The sequence below is a fragment of the Rousettus aegyptiacus genome, unplaced genomic scaffold, assembly GCF_014176215.1.
Source record: "Rousettus aegyptiacus isolate mRouAeg1 unplaced genomic scaffold, mRouAeg1.p scaffold_m13_p_9, whole genome shotgun sequence".
In the NCBI taxonomy this organism is placed as follows: domain Eukaryota; kingdom Metazoa; phylum Chordata; class Mammalia; order Chiroptera; family Pteropodidae; genus Rousettus; species Rousettus aegyptiacus.
Window position 1 is genome coordinate 39,828,919 of NW_023416312.1, and position 19,287 is coordinate 39,848,205.

The following is a 19,287-nucleotide window of genomic DNA, read 5'->3' on the forward strand; positions in this document are numbered from 1 at the left end:
TTAAAAAATGAATATAGGTGGAAAACAGTATGGAGGTACTTCAAAAAATTAAAATTATAACTACCATATGATCTAGCACTTCCAATTTTGGGCAGTTATCAAAAGAAAATGAAATCAGTATTTCTAAAACATGCACCCTCATATTCATTGCCAATACATGGAAACAACCTAAGTGTCCATTGAAGGGTGAATGGCCATAAAAAAGAAAGAAATCCTGCTACTTGTGACAACATGGATGGACCTCGAGGGCCTTATGCTAAGTGAAATAAGAGAAAGACAAATAGTATATGAGCTCACTTATTTGTGGAATCTAAAAAAAACTGAACTCATAGACACAGAGACCAAATTGGTGGGTTGCCAGAGGAGGGGTGCTGGGATGGGCAAAATGGGTGAAGGTGGTCAAAATCTATTAACTTCTAGTTATAAATAAGTCCTGGAGTTATAATGTACAACATGGTGACTATAGTTAACAATACTGTATTTTATATTTGAAAGTTGCTATGAGAGTAGATCTTAGAAGTTCTCATCACAATAAAAATTTTGTTAACTCTGTATGGTGAAGGATGTTAATTAAACATATGGTGCTAATTATCTTCCAGTATATACATATATCAAAACATTATGTTGTACACCTAAGACAAACTATTAAATGTCAATTAAATCTCAATTTAAAAAAATGAATACTGGCAACAAAAGAAAAAATACAGCAGACTTTATCAAAATTAGAAACTTTGGGACATCAAAGGACTCTAATCAAGGGAATAGAAAGATAACCCACAGATGGGAGAAAATATTTGGAAATCATATATCACATAAGAGACTCATATGTAGAATATGTAAAGAAATCCTACAGCTCAACCAAAAACCCCAAAAGCTGTATTGAAAAATGGGTATAAAGGACTTGCATAGACATTCTTAAAAATATATATATATAGACACACACACACACACATATACATACATACATACATACATACATACATACATACAAATAGCCAATAAACACATGAAAAATATGTACGACATCAGTTAATCAGTGAAATGCAAATCAAAACTACAGTGAGATACCACTTAACATATAAGATGGCTAGAATTAAAATATCAGATAATGACAAGTGTTGGTGAGGAGCTAGAGAAATTGGAACCTTCATATGCTACTAGCAAGAATGTAAAATGGTGTAGCAGCTTTGGAAAACAGTGTGGCAGTTCCTCAATTAAAGGTAGAGTTATCGTATGACCCAGGAAATCCACTCTTAAGTATAACCCAAGAAAAATGAAAACACAAAAATTTGTATATTAATTTTTATAGCAGAATTATTCTTAGTAGCCAAAAGGTGGGAACACAGAACTGCCGTCTTCCAGTAATTCGCCAAAATGATCACGAAGGGAAAGAGGTACCCACTATATGTTCTCTAGGCCTTTTAGAAAACATGGAATTGTTCCTTTGGCCACATACATGCAAATCTACAAGAAAGGTGATGATGTAGACATCAGGGGGAATGGGCACTGTTCAAAAAGGAGTGCCCCACAAATGTTATCATGGTACAACTCTAAGAGTCTACAATGTTATCCAGCATGTGATTAAAATTGTTGTAAATAAACAAGTTAAGGACAAGTTTCTTGCCAAGAGAATTAATGTACATATTGAGCATATTAAGCATTCTAAGAACTGAGATAGTTTCCTGAAACATGTGAAGAAAAATGGTTGAAAAAAGGAGGAAGCTAAAGAGAAAAGTACCTGGGTTCAACTGAAGCACCAGCCTGCTCCAGCCAGAGAAACACTTTGTGAGAACCAATGGAAAGGAGCCCGAGCTACTGGAACCCATGAATTTATGGCATAACAGGTGTACAGAAATAAAAGCCTCTGACATATAATGAAAAAATATATGCTTAAAACTAGTTTGAAAATATATTATCCCCTAACGAACTTCTGTTATTTTAGATATTTGGAAATTATATTGGTGGTCCATTTGTTCAAAACTCCTCAGAAACCAGTTGAAGAAGAGAGAAGAATTCACTAATCATTTTGCTTTGTTAGGAATAGAAAGTATGATTCAGTAGCAGTTTTTGTTTGTTTCTCTGAGCTTAGCAAAGCTAAGATGATGTAGTAGTCATTTTTATACCACTGGAAGAAATTAATTGCAAAGAAGTGTTTTGGTTTACATAGTTTTTAATAAATTTTATTTATTTTGAATTGGCTTTATATTCACATAATTCAAATTGCAAAAGTTCCCCCCACCCCCACCCACCTACCCTCTGTCACTCCTAGGAGGTAACCGATATTACCATTTTATTAAGAAATGACTTTTGGGAGAAAATAGTGTAAACCATAGTATTTGTGAAAACACTTTTGAGAGTTGTAGTTGGATATTGTGAATTTTTACAAATGAATCTTTAAAAAAGATTTTGTTATCTTTAATTTTTTATTATGAACACACAACAGGATCTTTTTTAAAATTATTTATGATGACTTTGGTTATCGAAATCTAATAAGTTTCATCTGTACACTTTAACAGTAAGCTATATATATTTACACTGTGTGTTCACCTCCCATAGTTAGATTTCTTTCTGTCACCACATATTTGACCCCCTTTACCCTGTCTACTTCCCCCTCCCCCAACGCTCTACCCTCTGGTAACCACTAGTTTACAGTCCATGTTGATGAGTCTCTGTCTTGTTCATTTGTTGCTTTTTGGTTTATATCCCACATATAAGTGATATCATGTGATCTTCAACTTTGGCTTATTTTGCTTCACATGATTATCTCAAGGTTCATCCATGTGTTTGCAAATGGCAGTATTTCATCTCTTCTTATGGCTGAGTAATATTCCATTGTATATATGTACCACAGCTTCTTTAGCTAATCATCTATCGCATGACACTTCGGTTGCTTCCATGTCCTGGTCACTGTGAATAATGCTGCTATGAACATCAGTGTGCAAATATCTTTTCGGATATTTTCAAGTCTTTAGGGTAAATACCCAGTAGAGGGTTTGCTGGATCATATATATGGTAGATCAATTCTTAGTCTTTTGTGGAACCTCCATACTGTTTTCCATAGTGTCTGTACCAATTTGCAGTCCCACCAGCAGTGTATGAGCATTCCTTTTTCTCTGCATCCTCTCCATCATTTGTTATTACTTATCCTGTTGATTATAGCCATTCTGACAAGTGTGAGATGATATCTCATTGTGGTTTTGATTTGTATTTCCCTAATAACTAGTGATGTTGAGCATCTTTTCAAATATTTGTTGGCCATTTGTATGTTCTCTAGGGAAAAGTTCAGGTCCTCTACCTATTTTTTGATTGGATCATTTGTTTTTTTGTTGTTATTGAGTTGTATGAGTTCTTTGTATGTTTTGGATATTAGGCCCTTATCAGACATGTTGCTTGCAAATATATTTTCCCCTTCAGATGTTTGTCTCTTTACCTTGTTGAAGGTTTCTTTTGCTGAGCAGAAGCTTTTTAGTTTGATGTAGTTCCATTCATTTATTTTAGCAGGATCTTTATCCAAAGGCAAGGAAACCTCCTTATGAATACTGGATGCATATTATTGGACCTAAAACTTATGTTTTTATTTCTACTTCAGTTCTAGGTGATAATATCTTAATAATAGCTGGTTATTTTCTGCTCCTCTTCCTTTCCTTCATCACTGCTTTAGTTGACAAGTTTTACTCTTAACCACAGCATTCCTCTTCTCCCTCTTACAAAACTTGGTATTTCCTATATAATTTGCAATCTTTGCAAGGTAAATGCAAGTTGTTTGTATCGAGCTAATATACTCTTCCAAATATAATTTTTCTTATAGAATTAAAAATATTCTAATTAACACCCTTTAATTTACCTGGAATAATCTTATGATGCTCTAAGAGAGACACTTAGATATACATTGGGAAGTCTATTTTGTCCTGAATGATTTCTTAAGCCTGATTCTGGTGCCGCTTTTATCATAATCATTTCACACTAGTCTCTAAACCATAGAGTTTTATGGAAATATTTTCTTTATTCCTTTTTTTCTCTCTACTGTTTTGGAAGCTATATATTCTGTTTTCTAGTTTCCTACTAGTTATCCTTAAATTTTAACATGTATTCTTAACAAAATCTAGGGCTTATCTCTTTCTCTCTATACATTCTGAACAAGACCAAGAATCTTAGAATGCCTCAATTATGAACTCCCATCCATATAAGTAATTTCTAGTATTTCGTGTCCACTGTTCTTTTTGTGTGTGCATATGTGTATATGTGTATTTGTGTCCAAATAGATAATACATTCAAGGTACAAAAGCAACTAGATCTTAATTGTTCTCACCACAAAAAATAAATAATTAAGTGATATAATAGAGGTGTTCGTAACAGTGGAAGTCATGTTGCAATATAAAAATGTATCAAACCAACACATTGTATACCTTAAACTATACAATGTCAATTACATCTCCATTTAAACAAAAAGATACAAAAGGTTATACAGTGAAATATTTTTTTCGCACTCTCATCCCCTTACCAGAGAAAACCACTGTTTCCCTGGGATATATTAGATTGATCTATATGAAACTGCCAGTATTCAACTATTTTGATAAACAACAATGACAATGTCCTACAGTTTAAGCTAATGTCAGTGAAAAAAAAATTAAAACATGTTCCTGCCTTTGTGGAATTTCCATTTTAGTGGGAAGTATATTAGTTAATTATTGCAGTATGACAAATTACCCCAAAATTTACAGGCTTGAAACAACAAACATTTATTATCTCATTGTTTCTGTGGGTCATGAATATAGGAGTGGTTTAGCTGGATTGTTCTGGCTTAGGATCTCTGATGAGGTTGTAGTTGATATGTTGGCTGGAACTATGGGCATCTAAAGGCTTAACTGAATCTGAAGGATCAGCTTCCAAGATAGTTCACTCACCTGGCTGTTGGCAGGAGGCCTCAAGTCTTTGCTTGTTGTTGATAGGAGGCCTCAATTTCTTAGTACATGAACCTCTCCATAAGGTTCCTTGAGTGTCCTCATGACATGGCAGATGACTTCCCACAGATGGGGTAATTGAAGAGAGAGGACAAGGAGGAAACCACAATGACTCTTCTCCCCTCCTGTAGCTCCCTTTATCTAGTCTTGGAAGTCACTTCTCATTACACTATATTTTATTTGTTGGAAGCAAGTCTCCAAGTCCAGGTTACACTCAAGGAGAAAGGAGTTAAATTCCACCTCTTGAAGGAGCAACAAAGAATTTATGGACATATTTTAAAACCTTCACAGGAAGACAGATAATAAGCAATAAACATAATAAGTAAATTATGGAGTGTATTAGGGGACAAATTCTATGAAAAAGATAGAGCAGATGTAAGGGGAAACAGTATGTCTGTGAAAAGGGAAATGGGTTGCAATTTTAAACAGAGTGGTCAGTGTAAATCTCCTTAAGAAGGTTAGATTTGAGTAAAGACTTGAAAGAAACAAGGAAGTTAGCTAAGCAGACATCTGGAAGAAAAAAGTCCCAAACCAAGGCAATAGCTAAAGCAAAGGCCCTGAAATGGGCATAAATGAGGTGAGAGAAAAGAATGCTGTCTATATTTTATTAGTAGTATATTTTCAATTGAGCAGGTGAGGGGAAAGTTGAGAAACAATTATTTCCGTGGCTGAAATTAATGAATTCATTCTTCCAAATAGGAATGTAAAGAAGAAATCAGAATGGATCCAAGTATGAGTGTGAATACTGTCACCATCTCTGTTGAAGGGATGACATGTAGTTCCTGTGTTTGGACCATTGAGCAGCAGATTGGAAAACTGAATGGTGTATATCACATTAAAGTAAGTTTCTCTTTGGAAATTAGTGAAGTCAAATGCTGTTGACCAGACTTCTTCTAGGAAATTATTTCTAACACTGAGATAGGCATACTGACACATTTGGCAATAAAGACTATAATACTTCTAACCCAGAAGTTAAATGAGTTTCTTTGGTCCATTAATTTCTCTTTTTATAAAAAGTAAGAAATTATGTATTTTTCATTTTTAAAGCATCTGAAGTTGGAATCTGGACATTATTGTGGTTATATATTTATATATTTATATTTTATAAGAATATAGATGCTGTTCTCAGAGGGTTGTGGGATTTCTTTCTCATAGCATGACAGTTATGTTAAATAATAATGTAATCTTTCTTATTCACATGCATACAAGTTGTAACTAGTTTTCTAAATGTTTTACTCCAATTTTTAATTGTAAAAATAAAATGGACTTTTGTTAGACCATCTTAATACCTTCCTGCTATAATTTGTCTCAGAACCTTAGTGAAAAAGGGTGTTTTATCTGTGTATTCTAATTTTTCTGCAATGAACATAAATTATTATATAATTATTATAAATTAAAAAAAATATTTTTCTTAGCACCTTCTAAACACAGGAACCAAAAGTACCAAATTCAGCACAGGAAATAAAAGTGATACTATCCCCCCTCATATCCCATAAAAAATATTTTTGAATGTTTTCTGTGCTCATTTTTTGACAGGCATAGTATGTTAAAGCTACAAGGGGTCTTCGATATTACTCAAATTGTCTAACTCCCTCATTTTACATATCAGAAAACTGAAGCCTAGATAACGAAGTGACTTACGCTAAATTACACAGCTACCTAAAACCAAAGCAAAACTAGAATTCAAGTTCCATGATTCTAGGGCCAGGATGTTTTCTGGTCACACAGTGTCTACAGATGCATTTGGGTTTGCATATGATTCTCAAATTTGTCATCTCCAGTTTATTCTCTCACATAACTTCTGAAAAAAGCAACCTGGTATTTCATCATAAAGGTGTCTCTTACCACCAAATTGGTGTTGTAACTCTATCACTAGTGTCTAAATTCTCAGAATAATTCCAGTATTTTTAGTATGAGAAATCTTGAATTGTTTTGTCACTTCTTTTTTACTCTTTTTATTTCCATGTTCATAAAATGTCTTTGATTTTAAAGCTTTTGGGGTAAAAAAAAATCCTTTTGATTAATCTTTATATTATGGTCCAGGTTTCTCAACCATAGCACTATTGACATTTTGGGATGGATAATTCTTTATTGTGGGGGAGCTGTTCTGTTCTTTGTAGGATGATTAACAAGCATCCTTGGCCTTTACGCACCAGATGCCAGTAGCTTCTTCCACACGTGACAACTAAAAATGTCTCCAGACATTGCCAAATAACCCCCAGTTGAGAATCGCTGCTATAGTCTCTTCTCAGAGAACCTACTAAATACTCTTGGTTGTTCAGTTAATATTTGCCGATAGCAAATAGATTTATCAAACAGGTTCATGTGCCCCTTTCTCTTCATGTTAGCTTTTTATTTTCATTTTTAATTTAAATTTTTTTCTAATTTTATTTATTTATTTTTGCAAGTGACAGGAATAGTGAGCAGTGGTTCCCAAACCAAAGCATGAGGATCACCTGGAGGGCTTGTTAAAACATAAATTGCTGGGCCCACCCCCAGAATTTCTGTTTTAGTGGTTCTGGATGTGGTCTCAGATTTGGATTTCTAACAAGTACCCGGATAACTCTTAACAGTTCTGGTCCTAAGACCATCATTTGAGAACTACTGTACTGCATGAGATATACTTACACTAAAGATTACTTATTATTTATATGAAATTTAAATTTATATTTTTACATTTTTTCCTGGATTTATTGAAATATAATAGACAATTGGTTGCTTGTGTTTACATTGTACAATTCAATGAGTTTTTCCAATAATAGTTGGCATACAAAAATATATTAGTTTCAGTTGTACAGCATAGTGATTAGAGATCTATATAACTCATAAAGTGATCACCCCACTAAATCTAGTACCCTTCTTCCCTCTTACATATTTATGACAACATTGTTGCCTGTTTTTCTTATGCTACACTTTGTATCTTCATGACTATTTTTATAACTATCCATTTGTATTAACCTCTTTGCCCTTTTTTGCCATCCCCCCAACCCCACTCCTGTCTAGTAGCCCTCAAAATATTCTCTGTATCTATGAGTTTGTTTTCATTTTTGTTGTTGTTTATTTTATTCTTTAGATTCCACGTGTATGTGAAATCATGCAATATTTGTCTTTATCAGACTTATTTCATGCAATGCAATACCCTCTAGGTCCATCAGGGCAATATCTTTTTCCACCCTCTTCATTTTAGTCTCTGTGTGTCTTTTAATCTGAAGTAAGTCTCTTGTAGGCCACATATGTAGGGGTCTCGTTTTCTTATCCATTCAGCCACCCTCTCCTTTGGTTGGAGCACTTAATTCCTTTTCCATTTGAGGTACTTGTTGATAGGAATGTAGTTATTACCATTTTTTATTCATGTTTTTAATACATATTTTTTCTTCTTAAAGAAATCTCTCCAACATTTCCTGTAATACTGGCTTGGTGGTGATAAATTCTTTTAGCTTATTTTTGTCTGGGAAGCTCTGTATCTGTACTTCGACTCTAAATGAAAGTTTTGCTGGTTAAAATATTTTTGATTGTATGGAGATCCTGGGTTTTCATCACTTTGAATATTTTGTGCCAAGCTCTCCTGTCCTGCATAGTTTCTTTTGAGAAATCAGCTGCCGGTCTTATGGGTGCTTCCTTATAGCTAACTAACTGCTTTTCTCTTGCTGCTTTTCCGATTCTCTCCTTGTATTTAACCTTTGGCATTTTAATTATGATGTGTCTTGGTGTGAGCCTCTTTGGGTTCATCTTTTTTGGTACTCTCTCAGCTTCCTAGGGTGGTATGTCTGTTTCCTTCACCAGGTTAGGGAAGTTTTCCATCATGATTTCTTCAAATAGCTTTTCCACTTTTTGTTTTCTCTCTCTTTCAGGTTCCCCTATTGCACGGATATTTTTACATTTAATTGTGTCCCATAGGCTCCTTAAATTATTATTATACTTTTGGCTTCTTTTTTCCTGGCATTCTGATTGAGTGTCCTTGGCTTCCCAATCCTCTATATCAGTGGTTCGATCCTCTTCTTTATCCACTCTGTTGATTCCCTCTAATATACTCTCCATCTCAGATAATGTATTCCTCTTCATTTCTGACTGGTTCTCCTTTATAATTGTCATTTCCATTTTTATGTTTTTTTTATCTCTTTGTTAAAGTTCTCACTGAGTTCATCTATTCTTCCCCTAAGTTCATTGAGCATCTTTATAACCAGTGTTTTGAACTCTGCATCTGTTAAATTGCTTGACTCCATTATTCCTGGGTCTCTGTTCTGTTCTCTCATATGGTTTCTGCTTCTTTGTCTTCCCATTTTGGCTGCCTTTCTGTGTCTGTTTCTATGTACTCAGCAAAGCTCTTAAGTCTTCCGATCTTATTAGCATGACTTTGTGTAGCAGGTCCTGTATTCTTGTTTGCTAAATCTGGTAAACCTACTTTGAAGTCATCCTTTCCCCATCCTTTTAGCCCCTCGTAACCACTGACTTCTTTTTTGTCCTTGTAAGTTTTACTTTTTAAAATCTGTCATGTAAATCATATAGTATATAGTCTTTTGAATCTGGCCTCCTTCACTTAGCATTATGCATTTGAGATCCACCCGTTGGATTATCACTGGTTATTTCCTTTTTATTGCTGAGGGGTATTTCATCATGTGGATGTACCACACTTTATTCACCCATTCACTCATTGAGAGACATTTGGATTGTTTCCATTTTTTGTGATTATGAAAACTAATAATCTAAATGTTCACATACAAGTCTGTGTGGATATATGTTTTAAGTTCTCTTAGGCAGATTTCTAGGATTGGATTTGTTCCATCAAATGGTAAGTGTATGGTTAACTTTTTGAGGCACCGACAAATGATGTACCCCAATGGCTGTACTATTTTACCTTCCTATCAGCAGTGTTTGAGGATTCCACTTTTTTTCACATCCTCTCTGACACTGTATTATCAGTCTTTTTAGTGACATTCTAGCATTCTAGTGGGTGTGTAATGGTATCTCACTAATTCTCAATTCCTTAATGGCTAACGATGCTGAGTATCTTTTCATGTGCTTATTAGGAATTTTTATACCTTCTTTGGTAAAATGTCTGTCAAATGTTTTATCAGATTTTTAGCTTTTTTTTTTCTTTTTCAATTTTGATTGCTCTTTATATATATTTTGGATGTACCTTCTCTTAGAAATGTGTTTTGCCAATATTTTTCCAGTCTGTGCCTTGACTTTTAATTCTCTTAAAAGTGTCTTTCCCAGTTAGGTATACCTAAACAAGGATTCGGGTTCATAATAAGAACTGCCAAATGTGCACTTACTACATTATCGATTGTTCCCTTGGGGGGAAAAAGTCTTTCCTAGAGTGGAACTTTTTACTTTCGATTAATTCAAGTTTATCCACTTTTCCCCCTTATGGATAATGCTTTTGGTGTCATATCTAAGAAATCTTGGCTTTATCCAATGCCCAAATGTTTTTCTTCTATGTCATCCTCTAAAAGTTTTATCATTTTAGGCTTTATATTTAGGTCTATGATCCATTCTGAATTAATGTGTATACACTGTGAGGTATGGACTGAGGTTCCTTTTTTTGCATGTTGATGTCCAGTTTTTCTAAGCAGTTCTATTTGTTGAAAAACCTGTTCTTTCTCTATTGAATTGCCTTTGCATCTTTGCTGAAAATCAATTGGTATATTTAGATATCTGTAAACTCTCTTCTGTTCTTTTGATCTATCTATCCTTTGGCCAATAAATACCACAGTCTTTACTATTGTGGATTTATAATCTTAAAATTAGGCTGTGTGATTTTTCAACTTTATTGTTTTTCAAAATTGTTTTGGCTACTTTAGTTCCTTTACTTTTTATATTTGTTTTAGAATCAGTTTGTAAATTTCTACACAAATATTGGCTGAGATTTTGATTGGGATTATGTTGACCGTAGATTCATTTGGATAGAATTAACATCTTAAGAATACTGAATTTTTCAATCTGCGCGCATGATTTATCTCTCCATTTATTTAGGCATTTCTTCATTTCTTTAATCAGGGATCTATAGTTTTCGGCACGCATATCCTGCATATATTTTGTTAGATTTATATGTAAGTGTTTTACATTTTTTGAATGAAATTAAATGGTAATGTTTTAAAATTTTCAATTTCAATTGTTTGTTATAAGCATATAGAAATGTAGTTTGTTTCTATATGTTGCCTTTGTAGCCAGAACTTTGCTAAAGTGATTTACTCTATTAGCTTTTTTGTAGATTCCTTTGGATTTTCTAGATAAGCAATTATATCTTGGAGCATAAAAATAGTTTTATTTCTTTTCCCTTCTAGTATGTATGTCTTTTATTTTTCTTTATTGAACTGGCTAGATCCTCCAATAAAATTTCGAATGGTGAGAGTAGACATCTTTGTCTTGGTCTTGATTATAGTTGTAAAACATTCAGTCATTCACCATTAACTATTGTATTAGTAGTAGGGTTTTTGTAGATGCCCTGTCAGGTTAAGGACATTTCTTTCTATTCCTAGTTTTCTGAGACTTTTTATTTTTAATTATGAATGAATGTTGAATTTTTCATGTCCTTTTGCTGCATCTGGATATAGTCATGTTATTTTTCTTCTTTAGACTGTTAATATTGTGAATTACATTGATTTTCAAATGTGCCAGCGGTGTAGTCCCAGGATAAGTCCCACTTGGTTAATGAATACTTACTTTTAATGAAAACTTTCAAACATACACAGAGTGGATAGCCTAGTACAAGGAACTTCCCTGTACCTATCACTGAGGAGAATCCTTGCTATTTATTTTCATGACGTTTTCATCATTTGAATTTGATGTGTTTTGCTGATGCTTCTAAGAGTGATCTAGGCCTTCCTGCCTGTTGTATTTTGTTAAGGTAGAGGTCCCTGACTGGTAGATTGGAATTTCCTAGTTTATCTCCATGCCATTTCCAAGCCTTTTTGCTGTCCTCCCTCCACCCTTCCTTGTCTTCAGGATTCTCAGCATTGTTCAGAGTGAAGCTAATTTCACCACTTTCCCATGCTTCATTCAGTTTGATTCTTCACCTATACTCCCCTATTTCTTTCCAACTTGTATTTAAAAGACAAAAGAAATGAACAATTTTGCCTTTTGGTTAAAAGTTTGGGGGTTTCTACTATAATTATAGTAGTATATGGCTGCTTTTCCTTAAATACTATACTGTGAATTGCTGACTCTTAAGTCAATCCCCAGATGTGTCATTTTGACTGAGTTGTGTCCTCGTTTGTGTAGTGATATAGTAATAGATTATTTAAGTATTCAGCATTATTAAGAGAACTTCATATTGGTGGTAGTTCTAATTACTGTAGGGATTCTGTAATTTTGCTTTTATACAATATTGTTACAGTAATGATGGAAAGCTAATGTAACTTTGGGATTTGATTAGCTCGGATCAGTCCTAAAGTGGTTTTCTTATGACTAGTTCAGATGCACATGCAAAAGATAAATTTTTAGACACACTATCCAGAGTAGATGTTAATATTCTAAAAGGAGCTTTGGCTAAGTAGACATCAAATTTAGCTCAAGATTTAAATTCAGGTAGCCAATGGATTCTTCCTAATAATCAGAAGCTCATTATATTTTTAAGTGCAGAATCGCTAAATTGGAACTAGAATATTTTGTGTATCTCCAGATTAGATACTTATGGGAGCTCTGCCTTTTAATTATTCTTAATCTAAACATTAATTTTTACCCATATATTCTTAAGAGCTTTCAAAATGGGTTTGGCTTTTTAGTGAAGTACAGGATTTATACTTCTTGTCTCTACAATATTCTTGTCTGTTATTCAGACTTCTCAAAAGATCTTGAGCAAATTGGCTTCAGTTTACCTTGTATTCATTACAAAAAATTAGCTAATTGTTACATAGTGATTCTTCATGAAGTTTGATACAAAATTTTCTTAATTCAAGAGTCATGTGAAGTGTGGTACCAATATATGGGTAATTCTTTTCCATGTCTGAAACCGTAAGTGATTTTTTTCCATGTCTGAATTGTATATTCATCTTAGCTAGAGAAGACAAAGTATGCTTTGGATCCATTTCACTCTGGATCCACACCATTTTGTATGGTGGGAAAATAGTGTTTCTCTCGTTTGTTGTCTACAAGTACACACTCTGGTCAGCTAAGACCGTAAATGTTGTGGCTAGAAAAGCTTTATCTACATGGTATGATATGCCTTCTGCTATGTTTTGTCCTTAGGCATCCACGTAAATACTTTGATATGAATTTTCCACTTTCACATAGTCCAAAAGTAGGATTTTCTTTTGTATTCACCATCTACCTTCACATAATTCCAGTTTTAAAGGCTCTTCATTGCCTCTCTCCACTCCCTCCACCAGGATGCTGCTTTCTTTAATTTGCTTTGGGGAGAGAGCCAAGTTGGAAAAGCTGAGAAGTGGCAATATTTACTATATTGCAGGTTTTCTCAAATGAATTTATCTTCAAAATATTCAAATGTATAAAAACATTTTGTAATTTTTCATTAGCTCATAACTATCCAAAAATTAGATGAATAGTTTGCAGTTTGTTGATTGAAAAGAGGATGACAAAAGTAACTCTACAACCTTCAGCCCCAAAGTTTTAAAAACAAGTTGGGGGTGGATCCATAGAGTAGTGGTTAGCACATCTGCTTTACACACAGAAGGTCCTGGGCTTGAGCCCCAGTGGAGCCATGGCCCACACACACCCCAGGCACGCCAGGCCCCCCAGGAGACAGCAACATCCGCAGGTCAGGGGTGGAAGTCGGAGTAGTGGGGGGATCAAATAAAATAAAAGTAAAAACAAGTCATTTCAGTGAGTAGTAAGTGTGACACTTATACTTGATTTATCCTCAAATGAAACCAATTAAGGTTTCTCCACTTGATCTAAGATGGCTGGTGCTGGGATCCAGAGTAAAAGTTGAATCTTATTGTCTGTGTTAATTGCAGTAAAGCTATTTTAACCATCTAGAAACTAGTTCACATAATTTTTCTCTAAGTGACTTAAGTGCTTACTCTCTGGCAAACTATTTTAAATTAGTGTTTGTTTTTGCCAACATATCTATGTATAACTAAAGGACTAGATTCTGCTTTGACATTCGCAAGTACATTCCTGTATAGATTTTCAAAAAAAGCCTGTTGCACCCCACTTATACATAAGGCTACTACTCCTACTGCATCTTCTCAGAATTAACCTCTGTTTAATACGGCCTGTTTAAGGTCAGAAAAATGCATTTGAATTGGATCAAGTCATAAAGAAAAAGTAGCAGCGATATAATGTAAAAGCACTTTGTGTTATCAGCTGTGATTTATATGGATCCCAGTGACAGATATTTAAGGCTGTACTTTCCAGGGCACATTCACAATTTGATTGCTAAAAGTAAAAGGAAACACACTGCCTTTTGCAGCTCTGCCTCTCCTCCTTTAGTCAAAAGCCTATCTGATATAAAGTATATTGTTGACCTTTCTTCCTTTAAAAAATATTTTACTGGATGAGTGGAGGATGAAGGAGGTAAAGGGGATCAAACATAAGGTGACGAAAGGGGACTAGACTTCAGATAGTGAGCACACAATAGAGTATACCGCTGTCATTTTATAAAGTTGTATATCTGAAATTTATATAATGTTATTAACCAATATTACCTCAATAAATTTAATAAAAGTATTTTACTAAGTGTTAAGTCTTCTAGGATGAGAGACATATTTATTGTGAAGTTGACCAAGCTTCAGTTTCAGAGCTCCTCACTTATATTGACCCCTTTTGAGACTCTGGAAGGAGTCTTAGCAGCATGTTCACATGATTATGTGTTTTTGCAAAAGTGAAATATTTTAACCACAGTCCTTTAAGTTTATTGTCTGTTTCCACCTTGAAACCCCCTGTTACACTTCCCCTTTATGTTGGGTGGTATTGAATGTGCCTTGGGCATCTTGGAGATCTGACTAAGGGGAGGTTGAGTTGGGAATATGTTTAGTTGGGGGTTAGTAGAATATTTGGCTATATGTGGTTCGTAGTCACTTCTGTGTATAGTTACATTTTGCTGGAAATGCTGGTGTATGAATGGCTTACAATAATACCCCTACCACCCAACAACTCACTCAGTGTCTTGATATATAGGTATAGGGGCCCAGTGTAAAAGTAGAAAATGAATGTTATCGATTCAAAGAGTATTTAAGACTAACCACTGCACAAGTAAACTTTTCTGAAATGCCCTGAAAACTTATAGCTCATATATGAAAGCAGCTCAATAGTTTTTCCAAGTTTGACGACAGCTCTAAAAATTTATCAATATCTAGTTGTGACTTTGAAAGGAACTTTTTTCAATTCTCATTAATAAAAGCAATTTTGACCTATGGAAAAGAAAATTATCTTTCTTTTCTTTATGTTGCAAAGTATTTTTACAAAATTATTGTTGAAGCAGCAGAGTATACAGCTTAAAATATAGGAAAATAAAATATAGAGGTATATCAGGCATTAGTAGTAGATATGTTATTTCATGGATTTTTTTTGTATTTGGTAGCTTTAAAAAATTTGTAACATAATTTTGTTACTCATTTAGAGTATTTACTTTTGTACAGAATTTTGTTATTTATAGTCTTATTTTTCTTAAATAATAAACAAATAAAAACTATTTGTTTCAGAGGCCACGAAAGGTAGATTCACCTCTTTATAGGTATCATATAGAAAATGTCCATGTTCAAACCTAACTTATAGTCAGAATTTAGCTCAACATGTTAATACATAAATATTGGTCATATTTTATTTTATTTTATTTATTTTATTGTATTTTATTTATTTTATTTATCTTTAGATGAGGCAACCTTTGGTTGACCTCACAGATTGCAAGGACCTTGTCAGTTTACAATCCCATATTTTTTTAGTTTTTATGCCTACAGCACTTGGTCTTCCTAGGTGGTCTCCTGGTCACTTTTTAAAGACTGTCAAGTTTTAAAATTTTTGGATCATAGTTACTGAGATTATGTTTACTAAGACTAATGTGCAGTCAATTTAGAAACCAGATTGCAGAGGGCATTGTTTTGACTAAGTCAAGGAGCTCTGATAGTATTTTAAATAAAACTCTGATAAGTAATGTAATTGTGATGTTAAATTGAGTGGGGTTGCTTTATTAAAAAAAAGGTACAAAGGAACAGATTGGAGTTTTAATTAACAACATTCAAGGAGGGTAAACAGTCAAGGAGTCTCTAATTTTAGAATAAGTAGAGTGGATGAATATTTCTCTTTACCGCTTTTCATTTAAATACATTTTGAGAATTTGTCTTAAATCGTAAATCTTGTAAATGAGTGTAATACTCTTGTTTGTCCTGCCAATGTCAAGACTGCAGACTTTAAAGGGATTTAGCTCAACTTTAATTTAATCACCCCAGTGGTCTGTTCTGGGGGAAAATGAAATGGGTGTGTAATGTGAAGTTCTTTCTCTGGGATTGTTTGACCTTTTTGAAAGTGGAAATGTAAAAACAAATTTAATTAGATATAAGTACTGAACAACTTCAAAGGTTAATGCCTTATTAGCAAATTGCTTTGTCCTTGAAACTTAAACTAACTTTTCAAGTGCTTTTTCTTTTTATTCAGATAAAGACTGCAGTCCATTTTCCTGATATAGACTATCCTTTAAAAAACTGACCACCTTAGATGCTCACAGTAACTAAATTCATTCTGTGGATCAATACATTCATTCCTTGTTCCTCTTAAATTTCACTGTTTTTTTTAATTCTTGAAAAACTAGCACATGTACAGAGTAAAATCCCTCTCCTAAGGTAAACCAGTTATCAGTTTGCTATATATGTATCCTTCAAATAGACAATGAATATAAAATGATTTATTTATATATATATATCTATGTGTGTGTGTATATAAATCCCTTTTTATATAAACACTACACGTATTGTTTTGCACCTCGCTTTTTTCACTTAGCAAATATATCTTAGATGTGGATCCATATCAGCATAGAGATCAGTCTCTTTCTTTTTTTTTAAATAGAGATCAATCTTTTTACTTCTATTTGGAATTTTTTCCCCTAGCTTTTACTATGGCAAATGATAGTAGACCAAACATTTCTTTTTTTCAAACACTGTATTAGAGTAATACAGGCTTTTTGCTTAACATAAATTCCTAGTTAATAATCATCCAGCAATGAAAATGTAAAATCATTTATTCAAAGAGGCTTAGGTTTCTGATTTTGTTGAACTTTATCTTAAGGATCAAAAGGGTAAAATCCAAGGTCTAAATCTGGAAGTAGAGGAATGGTGTGAAGAGGGGCTTATTCTAGTTCCTTTTTATAATTTTATAAATTTTTAATAATGAATAATCATACATTAATTGTATAATTTTTAAGTAAATTGAAGATATATTAGCAATGGATATTCTGACAGAGCAATCAGTTTACAGATATTTTAGTTCATGAAAATCAATGCTGCAACTTAAAAAAACTAATAAGGGGGCAAAGTGGCCTAGATGATAGAAGCTTTGTTCATCTCCTTTTGTGACCACATCAAAGTCGTGATAGAAGCACAGAACAAGCAGCAAGCAGAGTCGCCTGGGGTATAAATGAACAGAAGTCCTACAACTAGGGAGAGAACTAAGAAATCACCCTGCAACAGCAGAAGGTAGGAGTGGGAAAAGACATGAGGCTGCCTGGTCCGAGTGGCAGAGTGGGACAGAGTCTACGTCAGCAGCAGCTGCAGATGCTTCTTCTCTTAAAGAGGCCATGTCTGTGACAGGACTTTCATGGTGAAGGACTCGCTCTCTCTGAGCACCAGCACCTGGTCAGCTGCTCCCAGGGCATCAGGGACTTACAGGAGAACACTGAGTTGTTGGAGTGAGGGCTGGAGGTGATGCTATGTCCTGGACAGAAGTGCAGGTATTCATTGTTCCTCTGTTGAGCCTTCCGCCATCCCAATGTGCAGACTTAGCACTGCCATAGCTGAGACATCATCAGACTGGACAAGAGGTTGCTCCGTCCACAGACTCCCTGAAACTGCCTCCTCCAACTTGTAGCCCCACGCAAGTCACATCCAAGTGTATTCTTAGCGAGTCCTGCGCCACTGGCTGAGCAGTGCCAAGACTCACACTGGTGGCAGCGGACCGTGGTTTTTGGTGTGGTCTCTTGAGGCAACTATAAGCAAGCATCTGTGGATTGCTTGCTGCATCTTAACAGGTGGCCCTGGAGGGACACAGCCTGGGGCTAAACTTGGCTTGCAGCCGAACCCCTCTCAGGACTGTGCCCCTGGACACCTACTACACAAAGTCGCACTAATGAGATCAGGAAACTTAAGAACTTTGCTTTGTACATAGAAACAGACACAGAAAGGCAGCCAAAATGGGAAGACAAAGAAGCAGAAACCATATGAGAGAACAGAACAGAGATCCAGGAATAATGGAGCCAAGCAATCTAATAGATGCAGAGTTCAAAACACTGGTTATAAAGATGCTCAATGAACTTAGGGGAAGTGTAGATGAATTCAATGAGAACTTCCACAAAGAGATAAAACATAAAACATAAAAATGGAAATGGCAATTATAAAGGAGAACCAGTCCGAAATGAAGAAAAATACATTATCCAAGATGGAGAGTATATTAGAGGGAATCAACAGAGTGGAGAAAGAAGAGGGTCAAACCACCAATAATATAGAGGATAAGGAAACCAAGGACATCCAATCAGAATGTCAAAGAAAAAGTAACCAAGAATATAATAATAATTTAATGAGCCTATAGGACAGAATTAAGGGTAACAACATCCATGTCATAGGGTACCTGAAGAGGAAGAACAAGAAGTGGAAAAGCTATTTGAAGAAATCATGAGGGAAAACTTCTCTCACCTTGTGAAGGAAATAGACATACAATCTCGGGAAGCTCAGAGAGTCCAAAAAAAGATGAACCCAAAGAGGCTCACACCAAGGCACATCATAATTAAAATGCCAAAAGTTAAATACAAAGAGAGGCTCTTAAAAGTGGCAAGAGAAAGACAGTTACCTACAAGGGAGCACCCATAAGACCGGCAGCTGATTTCTCAAAGGAAACTATACAGGACAGAAGGGCTTGGCACAAAATATTCAAAGTGATGAAATCCCAGGATCTACAACCATGAATACTTTATCCAGCAAAACTTTCATTTAGAGTCGAAGTACAGATACAGAGCTTCCCAGTATTACAGGAAATGTTGAAGGGACTTTTTTAAGAAGAAAAAATATGTATTAAAACATGAATAAAAAATGGTAATAACTACATTCCTATCAACAAGTACCTCAAGTGGAAAAAGAATTAAGTGCTCCAACCAAAGGAGAGGGCGGCTGAATGGAAAAGAAAACAAAACCCCTACATATGCGGCCTACAAGAGACTTAC

At 34.6% G+C, this 19,287-nt stretch overlaps 1 protein-coding gene across 2 annotated transcripts in view; it reads left to right on the forward strand.

Moving 5' to 3' along the window:
* Positions 1-19,287, forward strand: part of ATP7A (ATPase copper transporting alpha) — a 107,228-nt gene that overhangs the window by 38,059 nt on the left and 49,882 nt on the right. For both annotated transcript variants that reach the window (XM_016132642.2, XM_016132643.2), the window contains exon 2: positions 5,661-5,801. In XM_016132642.2, the coding sequence (XP_015988128.2) occupies positions 5,682-5,801 (120 nt within the window). In that variant the 5' untranslated portion in view covers positions 5,661-5,681. The remainder of the gene's footprint in view (positions 1-5,660; positions 5,802-19,287) is intronic.